Source organism: Sciurus carolinensis, chromosome 2 (genome assembly GCF_902686445.1).
Source record: "Sciurus carolinensis chromosome 2, mSciCar1.2, whole genome shotgun sequence".
NCBI lineage: Eukaryota > Metazoa > Chordata > Mammalia > Rodentia > Sciuridae > Sciurus > Sciurus carolinensis.
Window position 1 is genome coordinate 82,742,335 of NC_062214.1, and position 17,600 is coordinate 82,759,934.

General features: G+C 40.1%; 1 protein-coding gene across 8 annotated transcripts in view; it reads right to left on the reverse strand.

Annotated features, from left to right (window-relative positions):
- Neo1 (neogenin 1) overlaps positions 1-17,600 on the reverse strand; it is a 233,012-nt gene that overhangs the window by 2,873 nt on the left and 212,539 nt on the right. For 6 of the 8 annotated variants that reach the window (XM_047538938.1, XM_047538935.1, XM_047538936.1 and 3 more), the window contains 4 exons: positions 9,637-9,875; positions 9,116-9,208; positions 5,561-5,719; positions 1,400-1,663 (listed from right to left, as the gene is read on the reverse strand). In XM_047538938.1, the coding sequence (XP_047394894.1) occupies positions 1,400-1,663; positions 5,561-5,719; positions 9,116-9,208; positions 9,637-9,875 (755 nt within the window). The remainder of the gene's footprint in view (positions 1-1,399; positions 1,664-5,560; positions 5,720-9,115; positions 9,209-9,636; positions 9,876-17,600) is intronic. The other 2 variants (XM_047538940.1, XM_047538939.1) reach the window with 1 other exon arrangement.

Genomic DNA, 17,600 nt, shown 5'->3' on the forward strand with positions numbered 1-17,600 from the left:
TGTGATGTTTCAGTGTTATGCATTCAAAATGTGAGCAGACCAGGGGATTTTAATGGAACAGAGTATGAAAAGTTCATGGATGTGGTTTCAGGTTCCACATCACAAACAATTCTTTAAGAAACTACAACTTGAGTTTTGCCATAGTATCAAAAAAGATTACCCACAATTATCTGTAAAGATAATGTAAGTTGGCCAAGAGAAGATTATTTTCTACCTGGTCAGATTTTCTTATATTTCAACCAAAATGACATATTGCAACAGATTAATACAGGAGACAGAAGAATCTAGCACCAGACATAAAAGAGATTTGAAAAAAATATAGGACAATGACATTCTTCTTACTATACTTTGTTAGAAAAATAGTTAATTTTCATAAAAATATGCTATTTATCTTCACATGACTGCTTTGCTATTTTTAAATTAATATTTTAAAATTTCTTGGTTTTAATTTCTAATAAGGTAAATATTGATAGATATAACCCATGTGAAAAAGTTTTCTGCGTTCTTTTTTTTTTTTGTGGTGCTGGGGATTGAACCCAGGGCCTTGTGCTTGCAAAGCAAGCACTCTACCAACTGAGCTATCTCCCCAGCCCTTTTCTGCGTTCTTGGTAGATTTTAAGATACAAAGAGGTCCTGAGACCAGGAAGTTTGAGACCCATAGGCTTACTCTTACACAAACCATCAAGATAGATAATGAGCTGGGCATTGTAATCCCAGTGGCTCGGGAGGCTGAGGCAGGAGGATCATGAGTTCAAAGTCAGCCTCAGCAACTTGTCCTGGGGGCAAGGTCCTAAGCAACTAAGTGAGACCCTGTCTCTAAATAAAATATAAAAGAAAGGGCTGGGAATGTGGCTCAGTGGTTAAGTGCCCCTGGGTTCAATCAATCACTGATTAAGAAAAAAAAAAAAAAAATAGATAATGATATGGAAGAGTAGAAAAAAGGGGCCAGGTTCTGTGCTTGACCTGTGTGAACTTGGGCAAATGACTTCCCTGCTAAAAAGTTCCTCTCCTTGTCCTGAGGCTCCTTCTGGTTTCAGCTCCTGGCCTCCCTGGCACTGCTCTGGTTTGTAGGCATCTTACAGAGGGGATTCCAGGGGGCTGGGTAGACTGGATCTGTTGCTCAGACTCAAATCACTGGGTTTTACTAACAAGGATTCTACAAACAAAACACAATTCAAAGGTCAGCCCTTGTTCCACAAAACATTATTCTCTGCCTTGTAAGCATTCCCAAAGAAGGGGAGCCCATGTTCTCCCTGAGTGGAACACCACCACAGTATAAATTGCTGTAAATTGCTGGGAAGAGTTTGAAGGATATTTGCTCTGTTATTCTCCAAAGAAGAGGTGACTTCTGTCCCAAGCTGAGCCAAAGGGTACCTCCAGTGGTGCTGCTCTCACTCACCTTGCTGGGATAGTAACGGTGTGCTTGGCAATGCAGGATCATAGGTAGTAGGTCCTGGAGGTGGGATTGCTGGCACAGCGAAGCTCTTCAATGGGTGGGAAGGGCGAACATGGGCTGTGGGAAGACTCTGGCCTGAATCTTCCTCTTGGGAGCTGGCCAAGTAAGAGGAGCTGGTAGCACCTTCAGGATCCTGATGATCAGTACAGCATGTTTGAGATGAGGAGGCTGGCATGGTGTCGGTGCTGGGAGTATTTCGAACAGATTCTACAGCAGGAAAGCCTAAATGTTAGCATTTCTTTTACCACTGAATGTGTATGATTTTGGCTATTTCTAGGGGTCCCTTAAACCGGTTCATTAAATACTTGGGACGAGGGCTAGTCCACGGGCACACAGATTAGCACCACAGCCAGAGTCCCAAACTCCTATCCTCAACCAGCGGTTCCAGTTTTTTTCACCTCCACGGCTAAGTGGTCATGATCTTAAAAGATTTAAAGTTCTCCTCAGTACTTATTATGAAGCATAAAAAAGGTTCCTGAAACCATTGTCTATTTTGGTATAAGTGAGTATTAAAGAAAATTTTAAATTTTACTCATTGGTAAGTCTTATTGACTGGTTTTCTGTAGACGAGCATATCTTTAGGACCTTGATGGTCAGTATAGTATGTCTGAAATGAAAAGGCTGGCTTGGTGTCAGTGCTGCGAGCAGGTCACCAAGGCTGGTCAAATACTTGACACGAGTCAGCTCTGCCAGCAAGGCCTGGTGGTTACTGAAGGAGAGGCCAATGCCACAGGCCTTACACGGCCACCAGGGACCACAAATGGCTTTGGTCTCACTAGGGCAAAAATTTCACAGTTCAAGTGAGGAGTGGACAACTAAACAGTTCAGAGGTCTACACACAGCTTTATGATCATGCCCTGGCTGGGATGTGGCTCAGTGGTAAAGCACTTGCCTAGCATGCATGAAGACCTAGGTTCAATCCCCAGTATGGAAGAGAAAAAAAAAATCATGCCAAATGAAGGGTGATTTGGTCCAGAGAAAGAAAGAGAGGTAGATTAGATTGGAAAAGAGGAGACTCAGGAAGAACAGGGTAATAATCTCAAAGCATGTGAACAAAGGCAGAATTCTGAAGGCAGCACAGTGGGGCAGGAAAAGTACTGGCTCTGGAGTCTGACAGGACTGCACTGTAGTCTTGGCATACTAGCTGGGTGAATTTGGCAGTCATCGAATCTGTCTGAGTTTCTCCATCTACAAAACAGGTAGAATCACTAATTATATAATTCACTGAGGAGTAAATGAGACTTATGAAAAGTGCTGAAGGCAGTACCTGAATAATTGAGAGGGTTCTTTTCTTTGTAGATCTCTGAGTGCTTACACAGCACCATGTGAAGTAGAGGTAAGTAAGCAGTTGCCATGGACAGAGCCAGCATGGTAAAATCTGAATCCTTGCACCCTGACTCCCATGCCCAGGCTCTGAAGCACCGCATGCACTTACTGCCTTTTCCTGCCCTATGCCACCTGTCCCTGCCACAGGGGATGGGGCAGAAGCAGCACCAAGGCTAGGAGGACTATCTGAGGAAGACTTACACACAGTATGAGCAGAATAGACCACTACAGCACTTGGAAGAGATATGGAGGACACCAGCCTGGGCAACAGGCTGCACCAGGTAGCCTGAAGGTGTCTTATGACTCCTACAGTCCTTAATCTTAAAAGAAATGTAATCAGCAATCTGTAGAAATCCAACCTACTTCTCTGCCTTTGTGAGGCAGTAATGAAAGTGTTTCCTTGGGCTCTGAGGAGATAGGTGACAAGTGCTATCTCCTTAGCTTAAAGGTCCTGGGTCCCGGGGATGAGGGACAAACATGCCCTCCTAAGTATGCCTGTCTATATAATCCCTCTAGTCTCCGCCCACTTCTCAGCCTCTAAAGGGCTGTGTGAGGATGTTACTCTTCAGTTTGCTCAAGCCAGCCCATTCCCATAGCTAGGGAGCTGCTGATCATTGCATGATCCTGGCTCAGGTGGGAACTGCTTAGGGAGAGAAACAGGGAGGAGGAGAGAGGACAGTGGGTTCAAGTCCTGACCATGTCAGCAGGTACTGGCAGATATGATAAAGAGAGGTGAGAAAGGAAAATCGAGTTGTCTGTATGAGTTAGCTCTCTGGCTACTGCCCCAGGCCAGGACTGCCTTGTATAATTCTAGAGGGCACCAGGCATACTGTATTCTCTGAGGGTGGCTCCTGGATATTGCCAACACCACTGGCTTACTCAGACACCAGGCTGTGACTAAAGTATCTTCTTTGATGAGGGGTCTAGTTCCTGAATTACCTCTCGGAGTTGTTTCAGGCACACAAAGCTCCCAGTGATCCAAGTGCTTAATCAAGTAGGAAGTGATCTTCCTACGTCAAGTGGTAGAGACATGGTAAATACTCTTGGAGCAGCACTGCCTGGCCAGACCCCATGTCCAGGACTCTGGTAATACTTGGAGCTCTAGAGACACAAAGGTGTGGGAAAAACCACAGCAAGAGACCATGGACCATTTCTAGATACTAGCTCTATTTTTCAAATTGATTTTCAGTGAATCTATCACTTGTTTTACTGTCTTTTATCCTTTCTGGTCATTTAAGTTAAGAATCTTTTAGTAATGCAAATCATTACTTTTTCCCCTTTTCTTCACTTTCTGTTTTGGTCCACACAGAAGGGAACTTTTATCAACCTGGAACCACTTGAATGAGGGACTGGTGGGAGCTGCTATGCTTCTCTAGGACTCCCAATTCCCTCCTAGTCCAGGACGAGGGAGGAGGTGGCTCTCATTGGGAGAGCCTGCCAACTACTCAGGCAGGCCTGTATCCGAGTGGGATTCTTCAGTCTTAAAATGGAGAAGCAGAGTTGGGCATAAAACCTTCCTAAAGCAGACTTTAGGAGGGCTTTAGGAGGGCTGCTTTCTGGTACTCTGTTCTATTTGAGACTGTGTCTACGAGGGAGACTGGTTCTCCACCCAGCTGAATGGAATAACTATCTATTCTGGAGACCATCTTTCCCTAAAGGAAGAACCCCAAACCTGGATTTGGAGGGAAATAGTAGGAAGGTCAAATTTAGACACAGGTTCAAGTAGTATTCTCTAAACAAGGTTATAGTTTTGGGAGTAGATAATATTTGAAGTTATCAGACATCCCTTAATAAAGCTCTGATTTTTATTTGATGTTCTAGGTATATTTAAGATTGATCAAAATTTAGGCAGAGGGGGCATGTTAGTGGCAACCAAACCTTCTAAGCATGAACTTTTGAGGTTCTTTTAAAATGACACTTGAAATTTCCTTATTTCTCAGAACCACCAAAACTCAGTTCTACAATTAATACAATAACTATTAATAGGTAAGCTTTGAAAGATGGAAACAGTATGTTGTTTATATATGAAGTAACTATGTCTGCAGTTTAAAACTGAATGGATGGAAATTAACTTGCAATTAATGAGGAATAAAAACATTTATTCCATTTTCTGTCCCCTCACCTTCATTATTTCCTTCTTTAAACTGATAATGCTGTATCTTTTCCAAACTGGGACATGCTTGCCTGGCAATGTACTTTATTAGAGACAACACAGGTCAATATGCTAATTTCATATGCTAATTTTTAGAGATGGGCAACCATTCCCAATTTTCATAATCTATTAGGTAACTTGAGATTTATAGTAAGTACAAACTTGATGTGGCTGGTACCCTCCCAGTCCTGAAGTTGATCTTACTTTGGTTCATGAAGTCCCTGACAGCTGCTTCATGGACTTTCCCAACATTAGGGTGACTATGAGGAAAAGGTAACTTCTGGCATATAAAAACCACCCAGAATGAATTTCCCTTTCAAACTGAGGAGTAAAAAAAATTAAACAAGTTGAAAAAAAAGTGAATTAAGATGCAAGTTTTAAGGAACAAGAGATGCTTATGTGATTTCAATTTCTGCTATTTTTGATAAAACAGCACCTTGCACTGAATACTTAAAACTCAGGGAGAAAGATGGGGCGAAATTTACAGAAGCAAATTTGAGTTGGTTACAGAAATGTTATGATAAATAAAATAATATTGGAGAATTCTAAGTAGGGCAAGTCCTTTCCCATTTCTGCTTGCCAACTTTTGGAATGCTTTTCATCTGGACTCAATCCTCATCTCTCACCTGTGGAATTGGCCCTGTCTGAAAGGGACATGGATGTGCCAACGGGCCATGGGCTGCCCGGGTGGTAGAGATGACTGCGAGCTGGAGAAGCGAGGCTGCTGGAGTGGAAATGATGGTGAGGGTTATCGAGGGAATGGATGGGATGGGCACTAATCACAGCTGTGAATGAACACAAGACAAAGAGATGCTTAACATGCTTGCACGGACACACACGAATCACAGTTTAAGAGCAAAGCCACCCCCTTCCCACCGCCCACACAATCCAATCACTCTCCCTTTGCTTTCTGGTGGCAGCTGGCTGGATTTGGGCAATCAGCCATTGATTTTACTTTTGTTTTAACAAATGAACACATACTTATGCATGTCTATATACACACAGAAAATAAGTCTGAGGAATACAGACTAAAATGTTAACAGTGATTATTTTGCAGGGAAGAGTGGTCAGGATTAAGACTGTTTTTCTTTTGGCTTATCTGCATTTTTCAATTCTTCTACTATAAACATGGATTACATGAATTGTGAAAATATCTGTCTGAATATGTCACAAAATATAATCTACAATCACATAAATAATGGCTTAGGCTTCTATAATTTTTCTGTCCTATTAAAGGAATAGCAGTCCTTTCTATTTTGAGTACAGTCCTAATTCATTCTTTTTTTTATTTGCCAGAAAGAAGCATGTAACAGGTATTAATAAATGGGTAGCTGTTTAATTAGTTTTTATATCTTATCGAATATGAAATTTTCCTATGATGGTCTAATCTAGTACCAAGTTCATGAACTACAGGCCTATGGCACCTTCTTTTATTGCTTCCAGTCTAGGGGCTTAGCCACCCCCACAAGCATGTTAAAATATATATGATCTTTCCTAATTTCTTCTTCCTTTCCCATACTGGATAAGAATTCAATTTACTGCTTTTGGCTAAAGAATCCAAAATTTCACAGAGATTCCACATACAACTTTCTATGAAGTCTTTGTAATGACATTTCATGTTCAATTTCAGAGATGTGAACAAAGAAAATCAGAAGCCCAAACTCTGGAAATAAAATTTTCTTAGAACAATTGTAGAAACAGAATATTTAAAATCAAGATAATCACCTCTAAATCCCCCATGTAGGCAAACAAGCAGGGTAGATGAAGGATACGAGACATCTTTTTTCTCTAAGCAAGGGCTTCGCCAACTTTATGGTAAAAGTTAACTATCCCTTTGGGGCCTATTAAAATGTCTTGTCGCTAGGGATCTCCTCCCTAAGTCTTTGTGGAGTCATTCAATATTACTTTGGTGAAGAGAAATCTCAGACAATGAAATGGATGCCTTTATTCTCCAGCAATCTCCTGTCCTGGTCACGCAAAAGCAAGTAGGTGCAGAGCCAACCTGGGACCCTTCAGCGTCACTGCCCCTCCCCTGCTCAAGGTCAGAAGGCTACAGGAGGCCCACAGGAATAAAACACAACACTGAAAAACTGACTGAGGAGGGTTCTTAGGGCAGTATGGAAGTCAGCCCCTCCTCTGTGGAAGACGGATAGTTTTCAGAAGGGAGATACGTTAGAATCAGCATTTTAAAAAATGGAGGCTGCGAGGAAAGAATAAATCTGATTTTGACTTAGGAAGTGCAATCTGAAAGTGTTCTAGGTACAGAGGACTCTCAAAAATGAAAAACAGTGGAATTTTTCTTTGTAATGGTATTTTTAGTGTTTCTAAATAAGTAAATAAAAAATAAAACATAAATGTGACTGTATACAGTGTAGTGAGCTTTCAAGGGTTGGTAGCTGAATCAATATTTGATGCTTCTGGGTGTGGCCTTGACCTGGGCCTCACCCGACACCACCAGGCCCTTCCCAGCACTGCTCAGCTTTTCAGATCAGGGCAGGTGGATCATATGATGGGTATATGGCTCCATCCTCATCCTAGGATCTAGAGCTCAGGGAATCCCAGCTTGTGAAAAAAGACTACATCCATGTTGGTTTTGAAAAGTATCTCTCAAACTCTGAAGTCCACACGTGTATCTGGGCACCTGGTTTTAGATCTTGATTTAAAAGATCCTACCTACCATTTAATTTTTGAGACCTAACCTACATGATACTGTATAATCATGCAAAATCCTTACCTACCATCAAAGAAAGAAAAAAAGATGTTAACTGGGATAACATACCTTTTTTTTCCTTAACATATTTACAAGTAATATATTTAGAAATATAATCAAATTTTATATGTTTTAAAAATAAGCCAGTTCAGGTAGGAACTGAAATCTTATATAAAATAAACAAATAAGCAGGCAGGCCACCATCTTCTTATAAGTCAAAAACAATTAGAATGGAAGAATTTACTTTTTCCAGGCATTTGTATCTTTAAATATAAAGATTTATAGATACAAATATAAAGATTTATATTTAAAGGGGGCCCATGCAGGATACCTCTAATAAGAGGGAAACTGTTTTTTTTCCCCTGCATGTTTCCAAGTCCAGGCTTTTCTGTCACAGACCCTAAGTATAAGGTACTTTGTACGGAAATTTTATATTAATGAACAGGGCCTTAGTCTTTCAAAGCTGACTTTTTAAGCTGGGTGTGGAGGTGCACACCTATAATCCCAGTTACTTGGGAAGCTGAGGCAGGAGGATCAAAGTTCAAGGACAACCTGAGCAACTTAGACCCTGTCTCAAAAGAAAAAGAGAAACGGGCTGGGGATGTAATTAGTGGTAGAGCACCTGCAAACACATCTGTATATTCAGTGGTTCCACCAGAAGGGTGGAGGATGAGAGAACTTTTCCAAGGAGAGGATGCCATGATGCACCTCTTTATGTGTAGGACATCATGGTTATTTAAATCTTGTTATCGGTTGGCAGAGAGATGGCTGAGCATTCCCTCAGCTGGAAGCCCTGCAGCACTGGCTAGTCTGAAAAGCTTCTATCTTGAAAACAGAGACCAGGGAAAGGACGCAGGAGTTAAAAAAAAAAAATCTGCACCCATTGCTTTTTGATTTTTAACCATATTTAACTTATTTTGAATTTCAACTATTATTAAAGGAGGATTACCATTTAATACTTATCAAAATGAGGCACGGGTCAAATGAGATTGAAAAATGTTGCTTCATAAGTTCCATGCTATAACCCTAAAGCAACTCTACATTATATAAAGTCTATTAATTAAAAAAATTAAAATTCCGTAGGTTCTCATCAACGCTGACTCAGTGTCAGGAAGCTCATGGAATGCTTGTGATATCTGGCAAAGCTCAGTCCTAGTTCCTAAGTCTCATCTAAGTTTCATCTCTTCTGTGGAGATGCTGTGCATGTTTATGGAGAACAAATACTTTACAATTCCTGGGAGACTGTAGAAATTGACTTTTAAGTTTACCCATAACTTAAAGATGCTAGTTTAATAATAATATTTATTGCAAATGTGGCAACTGTTTGATATTTCTTCCTTCAAGGTGTCAAATTTTTATAGGTTATCTTTTGTGTTAATATCAAATGAAGTCAAAGAGATCATTCACAGCTGTTTCCCATCATAAAGGTACAGGACTGGCAGCATTGGGGAAAAGATAAGTTTTTACTTACGCTGGGGTGGCTGAGAGTCAAAGGGCATCATCATTTTTGGTCTCATTCCTCGCCTTCCAGCCAGTGTAGACATACTGTCCTCTGATTCATGCCCTAGACATCAAATATGGAGATTAGCTGCAAGTGTACAACCTAGGCCACTGAGCAGCCTTGGCAGTAAAACATTTCTAGTGGAGAATTCAGGACTCAAACAATGCAACAGAGACAAGGTATTTCTGATTAGAGCATCATGGGAGTCCCTGCTGAGATCAAAGCAGATGACCCAGTGCTGCCCACCATCCATCAGTGAGATGGGCTGGGTGTGCAAATGCTTGAGAAAGTCTGATGAAAGACCTAAAAGATCTAAGTTGTTGTCCCCCAGAACAAACTAGCTACTCTTCTTCAAGTGTTTACCAAACACTATAATATACATTTTTAATGTAACCTCTAGGAATCATCAAATTAAGGTAATCCTACAAAGCAGAAAATGATTAAAAATAGTCTCCCATCATTTGGGAAAAAACCTTCACTGAACATGATACCTCTGTATGAATTCCGCCTTTGATGGATATTACTGTCCATTGAATTGTCAACAGGTGTGATATCCTGAGAATTACGAGGAATTGGAGTATCTGTCATGATGGGGTTTGGGTCTGGAGATTTATCAATAGGTTTCAGCTCCAATCTCTCATGATGGATCCATAGGTCTGGAGGTTTGACATCTTTGGAATTCCCTTTGTACTTGTGGGAACCATTCACTGATTTGCATGCAGCCCGCTTCCTAGACACAAAAATAAAAAGGTTTTAAAAAGTAATTCTTTTGACACATTAGTCAAAAAGTTTGATTGACTAAAACTGCCTTTCTGAAAAATGCTTCAAGTAAAGGCAGAAAATTAAGGGAAAAAAAACCCCAAAACCCAAACAGGTAAGAATTATGTAAAGAGTAAATGTGCTGCCACCTTGTTCACACATAATTAGAGATTATATTGGGATCTATCTGAATATTGCCTTGTGACTATTTTTTTGGGTGTTAAGAGATTAGGATAGCATTTTAAAATCAATCTCTAAAGCAGAGGTTCCTTTACAAGATTTCAATTGATAGAGAAAGGACAACAGTGAACAGAAATATAACTATGGAATAGAGGTAGAGCTTATGGCTTATAAAGAAAGGAGGGAGTCACTTTTTAGGTAACCAGCTGAGTAGAGTCAAGAATCAGGACCACAGTGTCTCCTTCACTGTGCTTTAGTTTCTTCCTTCATGCACTCTCTCACTTGTCTACCTGGTAAATGTATACTAGGTACCCAGTATACATCAGATCCTGGGCTAGACTGTTGCGCCTCAGTACTTCTGGTCAAGTGAGGAAGGTGGACACTGAATTATTATTTTTAAATACTCTGAGCTTAGTGAAATGCCATGCCGTCTTAAGAGTTGAACCTTAGGTAGACAGGAAAGACATTCAGGAAGAAGTGATATTTATGCTGAGACCTAAAGGCGTCAAAGGCGCCAGAAAGTACATTACAGGTTGTGAAATCAGCTTATATCAAAGCTCTGAAGCAGAGAGTAGCAGCCTTGTATAATAAGAGAATGATGCTGTGAAAAAGAACAGGTTGTCATGGAATACAAGAAAAGAGAATACTTCCAGAAGCAACAAGTAGTTGACTATGTTAAATATTAGAGACTGAGATGAGAACTGAATAGTGTTCTTTGATTTGAAGAATATGGAGGTCATGGTGACACATCAAAATTAATTTTGGTGAAATGGTAGGAGCGGACTACAGATTAGAAAGGACTTAAGCATGAGTAGGCAGTGAGGGAATGGACGAGTGAGAATAAATAAATACTGAGTCCTCCATAACTGAGGGTTCCATAGCCTCAGATTTAACCAAATGCAGACTGAAAATATTTATTAAAAAATTGCATTGAATAGGTGACCTTTTTCTTGTCATTATTCTATAAATAATACAGTATAACAACTAATTACATAGTATTCATGTTGTCATCACATGTTGATTAGTGATGGGGTATGTTCTAAGAAATACATTCTAAGGTAATTTAAAAAAAGTTTTTTAGTTGGAGATGCACACAATGTCTTTATTTATTTATGTGGTGCTGAGATTGAACCCAGTGCCTCACACATGCTAAGGTAAGCACTCTATCTCTGAGCTACAACCCCAGATCCCTAAGGCAATTTTGTTGTGTATCACATATTATACTTACACAAACTAAGAGGGCTATGATGCCTTTAGATGATATGATCTTATGACCACCATCACATATGCAGCATTAGGTTTTACAGGTTAAGCATCCCTAATCTAAAAATCTGAAATGCTCTGAACTGTGAAAAACTCTGAAATCTAAAACACTTCTGGTCCCAAGTGTGTAGGTAAGATAAGGGATACTTTGTCTGTATAAATAACCTATAGATGACTTAAAGTATATGGGAGAATGTGTAGGTTATATGTAAATACTAAGCCGTTTTATGTAAGGAATTTGAGTTTTGGTATCTGTGGGGTTGTGTGTGTCATGAAACCAACCCCTATGAATACTAAGAGATGACTGAATCCGGGAATTTTGTTATTAAAGGCAAGACAGGTTTGTAAGAAGCTGGTAGGGACAACCATGTAGTAAGAGGATAACTGTAATTACTTCTTAAGATAGAAAAAGTTTGTATATACATTAATGCTGAAGGGACAGAGCCAATAGAGAATGAGAGATCATCTATCCTGGAGAAAGGGATAAGAGCAAGTACAAGGTCTTAGAAAAACAGGAGAATGAGATCAAGGGCATAAAGGGAAGAGTTGGCTTCAATCAGCAAGGAGGACACTTAGGAAGTGGGAGGAAACATTACTACCGAGGCAGAAAGGTTTTAGATTTGATCACCATCTGATCTATGCTGAAGCAGTTCTCATATGCCATGGTTTGTCCCCCCAAAATCCATGTGTTAGAAGCCTGATCCCCATTAATGGCGATAAGAGGTGGTGAATCCTTTAAGAGGCAGGCCTAATGGAAAGTAATTACGTCACTGAGCATCATCTCTGGACGAGATTAAGGTAGTTCTCACGGGCTAGTTCCCAAGAGAGCGAATGGTTGTAACAGACCTTGGTACCTCTTCCTGAATCCCCCTTCTGCACAAGACCAGTTCTCTTTCTGTTTTTCTGCCATTTAGTGACAGAGAACTTCACCAGAGTACCAGTACCATGTTTTTTTTTTTTTGATAATCCAGCCGTAAGAATTATGAGCCAAATAAATCTCCTTACTTTATAAAGTACCCAGCCTTGGGTATTTAGATACACCAACACAAAACTAACTAGTAGACACTTGTTGCTCCTCCTCGCTTTCCACTCTCTCTAGTGTGCGCCCTTTCTCTTTCCTTTCTCTTTTTCTCTCTTACCCTGCAGGAAGACACTCTGTTTGCTTAATAAATTCCCTTATGTGATTTCCCGTGTCCGGCGAGGTTTCGTGGGATTTCCTTACATTGGTGCCGTGACTTGGGATGGGATCTTCCATTGTCTCTTAAGCGAGTGGAACCCCATCTAAGCCCCAGTGCCACCTGGGCATAGCCCCACCTTCCATTCTGCCCCGATGCTCTGCTCTGCATTCATCACCGGACTTCAAATTGGTGAGTCCTCTAAGCCAGTTCCCCTAGGCCAATTTATACCCTCGAGGCGCTGAGGGGTGGGGGTTCCCCCAGCCACAACTTTTATAGTTACGGCAGGCCCCCTTAGTCGGTCTTATCTGCCGGGTGGATTCCTGATTTTATGGTGGAGATTCTCTCAGGGTTGAGGCTCATCTCGCTCTCGCGCACTCGTACTCGAAAACCCTGATATCAGGTCTTCAGACCCTTCTTGGCTTTTGCACGGCACACACATTGGTGCTTGTGTGACGACACAATCAATGTGCTGCCCCTCATCTCCAGCCCAGTACTCTGGCCTCGGGACTCCCTGGCCACAGACTCGGCTGTATCAGTCCCCACCATGGAATCTGGGTCCTCCAATCTGGCATATTCAACCCTGGGAACCCTTCGCCCGACCCCCAACTTAAAGTCATCAAAATCCGTTTGTGTAATGGCACACAGCTTCCGTGAGCGAGTGGGCAGATGGAAAGGGATTCCTTATCTTCAAGTATCTTCTTTCTTGCTTCTTGGCTCTTCCTGCAGGCTCAAGCGCCTCCAAACCCTGCTTCTCCGTCTTCCCCTGCCTCCCCATGTAATATAAGCAGCCCCATTCCCCACAAGTAGTGGGAAATAATTGTTTGACAATTTTCTGCGTCCAAATCTAAATTAATTACTAACCAGGAAAAAGGGTTAAAAGGACCTAAGCATCAAGTTTGTGCTAGAACATTTTAGCCCCTTTCAGATTCAGATATCAGTCAAGGCTTACATTGAAATGTAAATGGAAGAAGGCTAGTGGGAAACCAGTCTCAAACCTAAGGAAAAAAGTGTCCATTTAAAATTTCTCCTGGGCTACAACTCAGAATACTTTTCTCCCTTTCACCTCTTCTCTCTTTCTCATTTTCTCATGCTTTAACTAATGACCATTATCATTTTTCTTCTAGGATTTTTGTTTTTCTTAAATGCTATATTTTTGAGTTCACAATTTTGATCCTACATACTTAGGTTAATGATTTTTATCAATTCTTTTTATCCAACTCTAGAGTTATTTTTGAACATCTGTTACATTGCAATAGAGATAAATATTACAAGGCCTTTACTTTTGTGTTAAATATAAGCACGCATAAAAATTAAAATTTTAAAAATGGATCCAAATATTTTTAATTCACGTGACTTAAAAAGGTTCAATTTAAATTGGGTAAACTAATAGAAGCAAAATGTCTTTAAAATTAACTCACAAGTCTCTAGGGGGTGAAACTCATTAAATGTTGATGTTTATAAAATGTCTAACATCAATTTTTCTAGGACTTTTCTTCCACAGGAAAGAGATGGCAAATACTGTTGGTACACTTGTCTGATATCTTGGTTTTTTTACAATAAGATGAGTGAATTAGAGTCGACATGTATGGGATTACTCAAATGTGTTTGTTAGAGACATCTAATTAATTTACAAAGTTATTCCATGGAGTAACATACTTAAAAACATTATTCTTTGTATATTAAATGTGTTCACATTTTCCAGGTATACAAGCCTTTAAAGCAGAAAATTTATCAAGCTGCTATTCTCCAAATTAAACTTGTCTGTAATGGTAAACCTATCATTTAATGTTCTATTATAGGACCTGTCATCAATAGGGTATATGTAAAAATTGTTAAATGTATTTCTAAACGTTATTGAGAGCATGATTTGTTTAAAGGTTAAACATGAAAGCATTTTACCACTTTGCCACACAAAAGGAAACTTACAAGTTCTCTCAGCCTTTCTTTAATTCATGTTTTAGATATAATGTTAAATTGTGTTAACTAATGTTCATATAGACTCAGGAGTCAATATATGTAAACTTCTTAAAATGACATTTAAGAAAGAGTGTAATGCACAGTAGCAAAAATGGGACAACAGTGACTGAGATTGGGGTATCTGATGACCTCATGGCTGTGGCATGCCTGGTGCCTGGGAGTGCTCCTGTGCAGGGGCACAAGATGCCTAACTGCTGTGGCAGTACATTGATTTCAGGCACACAGCTCTTGGGCAGGAAGGAATTCTTTTGCTAGATAACCAGTGTTTCATCAGCTCCCTTCTCTGGTTCCTGCCCACCTTACAGTAACTTTGGAACCTAACACTGCACATATATAAAGATTGCTGACATAACTCTTTAGATCTGCATTTCCATCAGAGAACAGAGCTCCATCTAATCTCAACTTAATCTTCAAAATCTGTGTTTATAACCCTTTATTTTCTAATACTCCTTTGCCCCTCACTGAAAAGCCCCACGTTACCTGAGATAAGGCTCTGCCTCACAACCCTGCTACACATTAGAATGGCTCCAAAGTAAGCCAGACTTCAACTCATTTAAAGTTGTGTTCAAAAGTTTGATGTTTGTTGTAAAGATTACTGTGATCTCAAACGGGATATAACTCAGCCAAAATTCAAGAAAGCTATTGCACAAACTGAATATTTTACTGTTGGTGATTCCATTTTGTATTTTCCTTGTAAACTCTGTTGCCTGATTAATATTTTGCAGAATTACACCATAGATTAACTTGAAAAGCCATCACCTATAGGACAGATAATGTAGTCCCCAATTAGATAAAAGGGGATAAATAACTGTAAAGTTATAGACAATGAAGCTAAAGCCCAGTACTCTTACTTTATGACTGGTGAGACTGACTTGCTTGATGGTTAAGATCAAATTTAGAGATTGAGATTAAATACAGAGGTCAAGAAAAGTCCATATTTGGGTCTTGCCCTCAAAGTCAGCCTGAACCCAGGGAACAAGAGGACTTCTCTAAGGAGGTTTGCAACTCTGGGTCACACAACCTCCTGATCAAGGAGATTGATGAGGCCACTAGAGGAAAAGCCACTCAATGCACCTGCTGCAGAGGAGGGTCAAGGAAAAAGGGAGACATCCCTGGTGCTTTCAAGGGAAGCCACCTCATCGAGGAGACCCTGCCTAACCAATGGCACTAAAGGAGCTAAGAAGCTGCTCTTAAGTTCTCTATGAGTGACCCCTGTGGAAACTCAGCTGACTCTTTAATAGACAGGAACAGGTCACTTTGACCAACTTGATCTTAAACACCTAGAAAAACAGTGAAGACCAAATATAGCCATTCTTGGGCATTTAAAAGAAATAATATTTAAATGTAACTTAAGATGTACACTTGTGTTAGCCCACTAGAATAAAGACTAAAAGCTACAAAAGAGATTCTTAGGCAAATGTGCCTAATAACTATCAAGAGAAATTGCCAGAGTCAGAAGATTTAGTCAGTTTAAAGCCTACAGACACAGGTAGGCTTAATCTATGTTTGCTAGTAACAGAAGTATAGAGATCTCTACTAAATGTTGTGTTTACATTCCTGATAACCTGGACAATGTTAAAGTTCCCAAATAAAGGCCTTATCCTCTCCAGCCTTTGCTAGGCCTTGTTATGGGAACAACTTCTCAGTTCTTCCAACCCCTGGTGAGGAATTATTGACTTCTGTCACCTTTATGATATTCATTGGCATGTTCCAGATTCTGCAACATTTATATTGTATCAATCTCATTTCAGTATTCATGTATTTTTGTTCTTCTCTCATAGAAGCACCCATCCCCAGATGCCTTTACAACCTGCTCTTCCCAACCGGACTTCTACCTTGGACCCCTCAATTGACCTGATTTCTAAAAAGGGAACTCCAAACTGCTTGCCCCATGCTGCCCTCTTCCAGCTCGAAGAAGCCAGAGCAGTCATCGAACCCCTTTCCCTACAGTGAAGGAGTTCCTAAAATTAGAGGGGTGAATGAAATCAGAATTGGGGACAGGCAGTTAGTGTAGAAATAGGGGATCAGTCAAATTGAGAAAATGAAGTCTATGAAAACCACCTGCCTTTGGAAGTCTGGAAGGAGAATGGACTTTTTACATCTCACCTGCAAAACCAGCCCCAGTCACTTAGGCAGGAAGGAGAGAGAAGGCTTCGGAAAGAACTGGAGAGCAAAAGATTTTCTTATAAAAACAGAAACTGGGGAATGTAATGTATAAAGCTGCTCTCCCCGCCCTTTCTGGTGCAGCCATTTTCCGCGCCTCCCAACCACTTGTCAATCTGTGAACATCCTAGCTAGCTATTGGTTCATCAGTCAGCTTGCAAGTATCCTTCTCCAATATTGGTCCCCTGTTAGCCCGGCGGAATTCAACTGCCATCTTTCCTCTCTTGTTTCTCTCTCCTACACACTTGCTTTTCCTCCTCCTCGCTTTCCACTCTCTCTAGCGTGCGCCCTTTCTCTTTCCGTTCTCTTTTCCTCTTATTTTCTCTCTTACCCTGCAGGGAGACACTCTGTTTGCTTAATAAATTCCCTTATGTGATTCCCTGTGGGGGAAAAAAAAACAAACAAAAACAAAAAACTAACTAGTACATCATTTGATGACTTCTACCTTCTTTAGGCAGGAGATGCCCAAGTTATCTTTTGAGAGTTAAGGGTCTAAAGGGAATGTGCTAAGAAACTATGAGGGGTTAGACTCTAAATTTCCTATCAACTTTGAGGTCGTAAAATACTATACCTATAAACGGTTACCATCTAAATAGGAGATACTTTAGGTATTGAGTAGGAAGAAAAGTAGATCACTGGAGAAAGGGAAGGTGAAATTCTTTTTGAAGATCTGATATAATTATTTTAAACCTAAGGGATCCAAATCTGTAGAATTTGCAGGTTTTAAATACAAAGTCTATTACCAACTAATTTTCCTAGTCTCAATCTGAAGACTGAGTGTCTTATTTTTTATTTATTCTGAATTTTAAATATTCCAAATAACTAAGGAATTCTGTCATTTTGGTTTTTAGATTCTAATAAAGAAAGATATCAAGAGTTCTAAAACTAGACAAAAAAGCAAGTTTATAAAGATAGATAAATGTGAAATGCCAAAT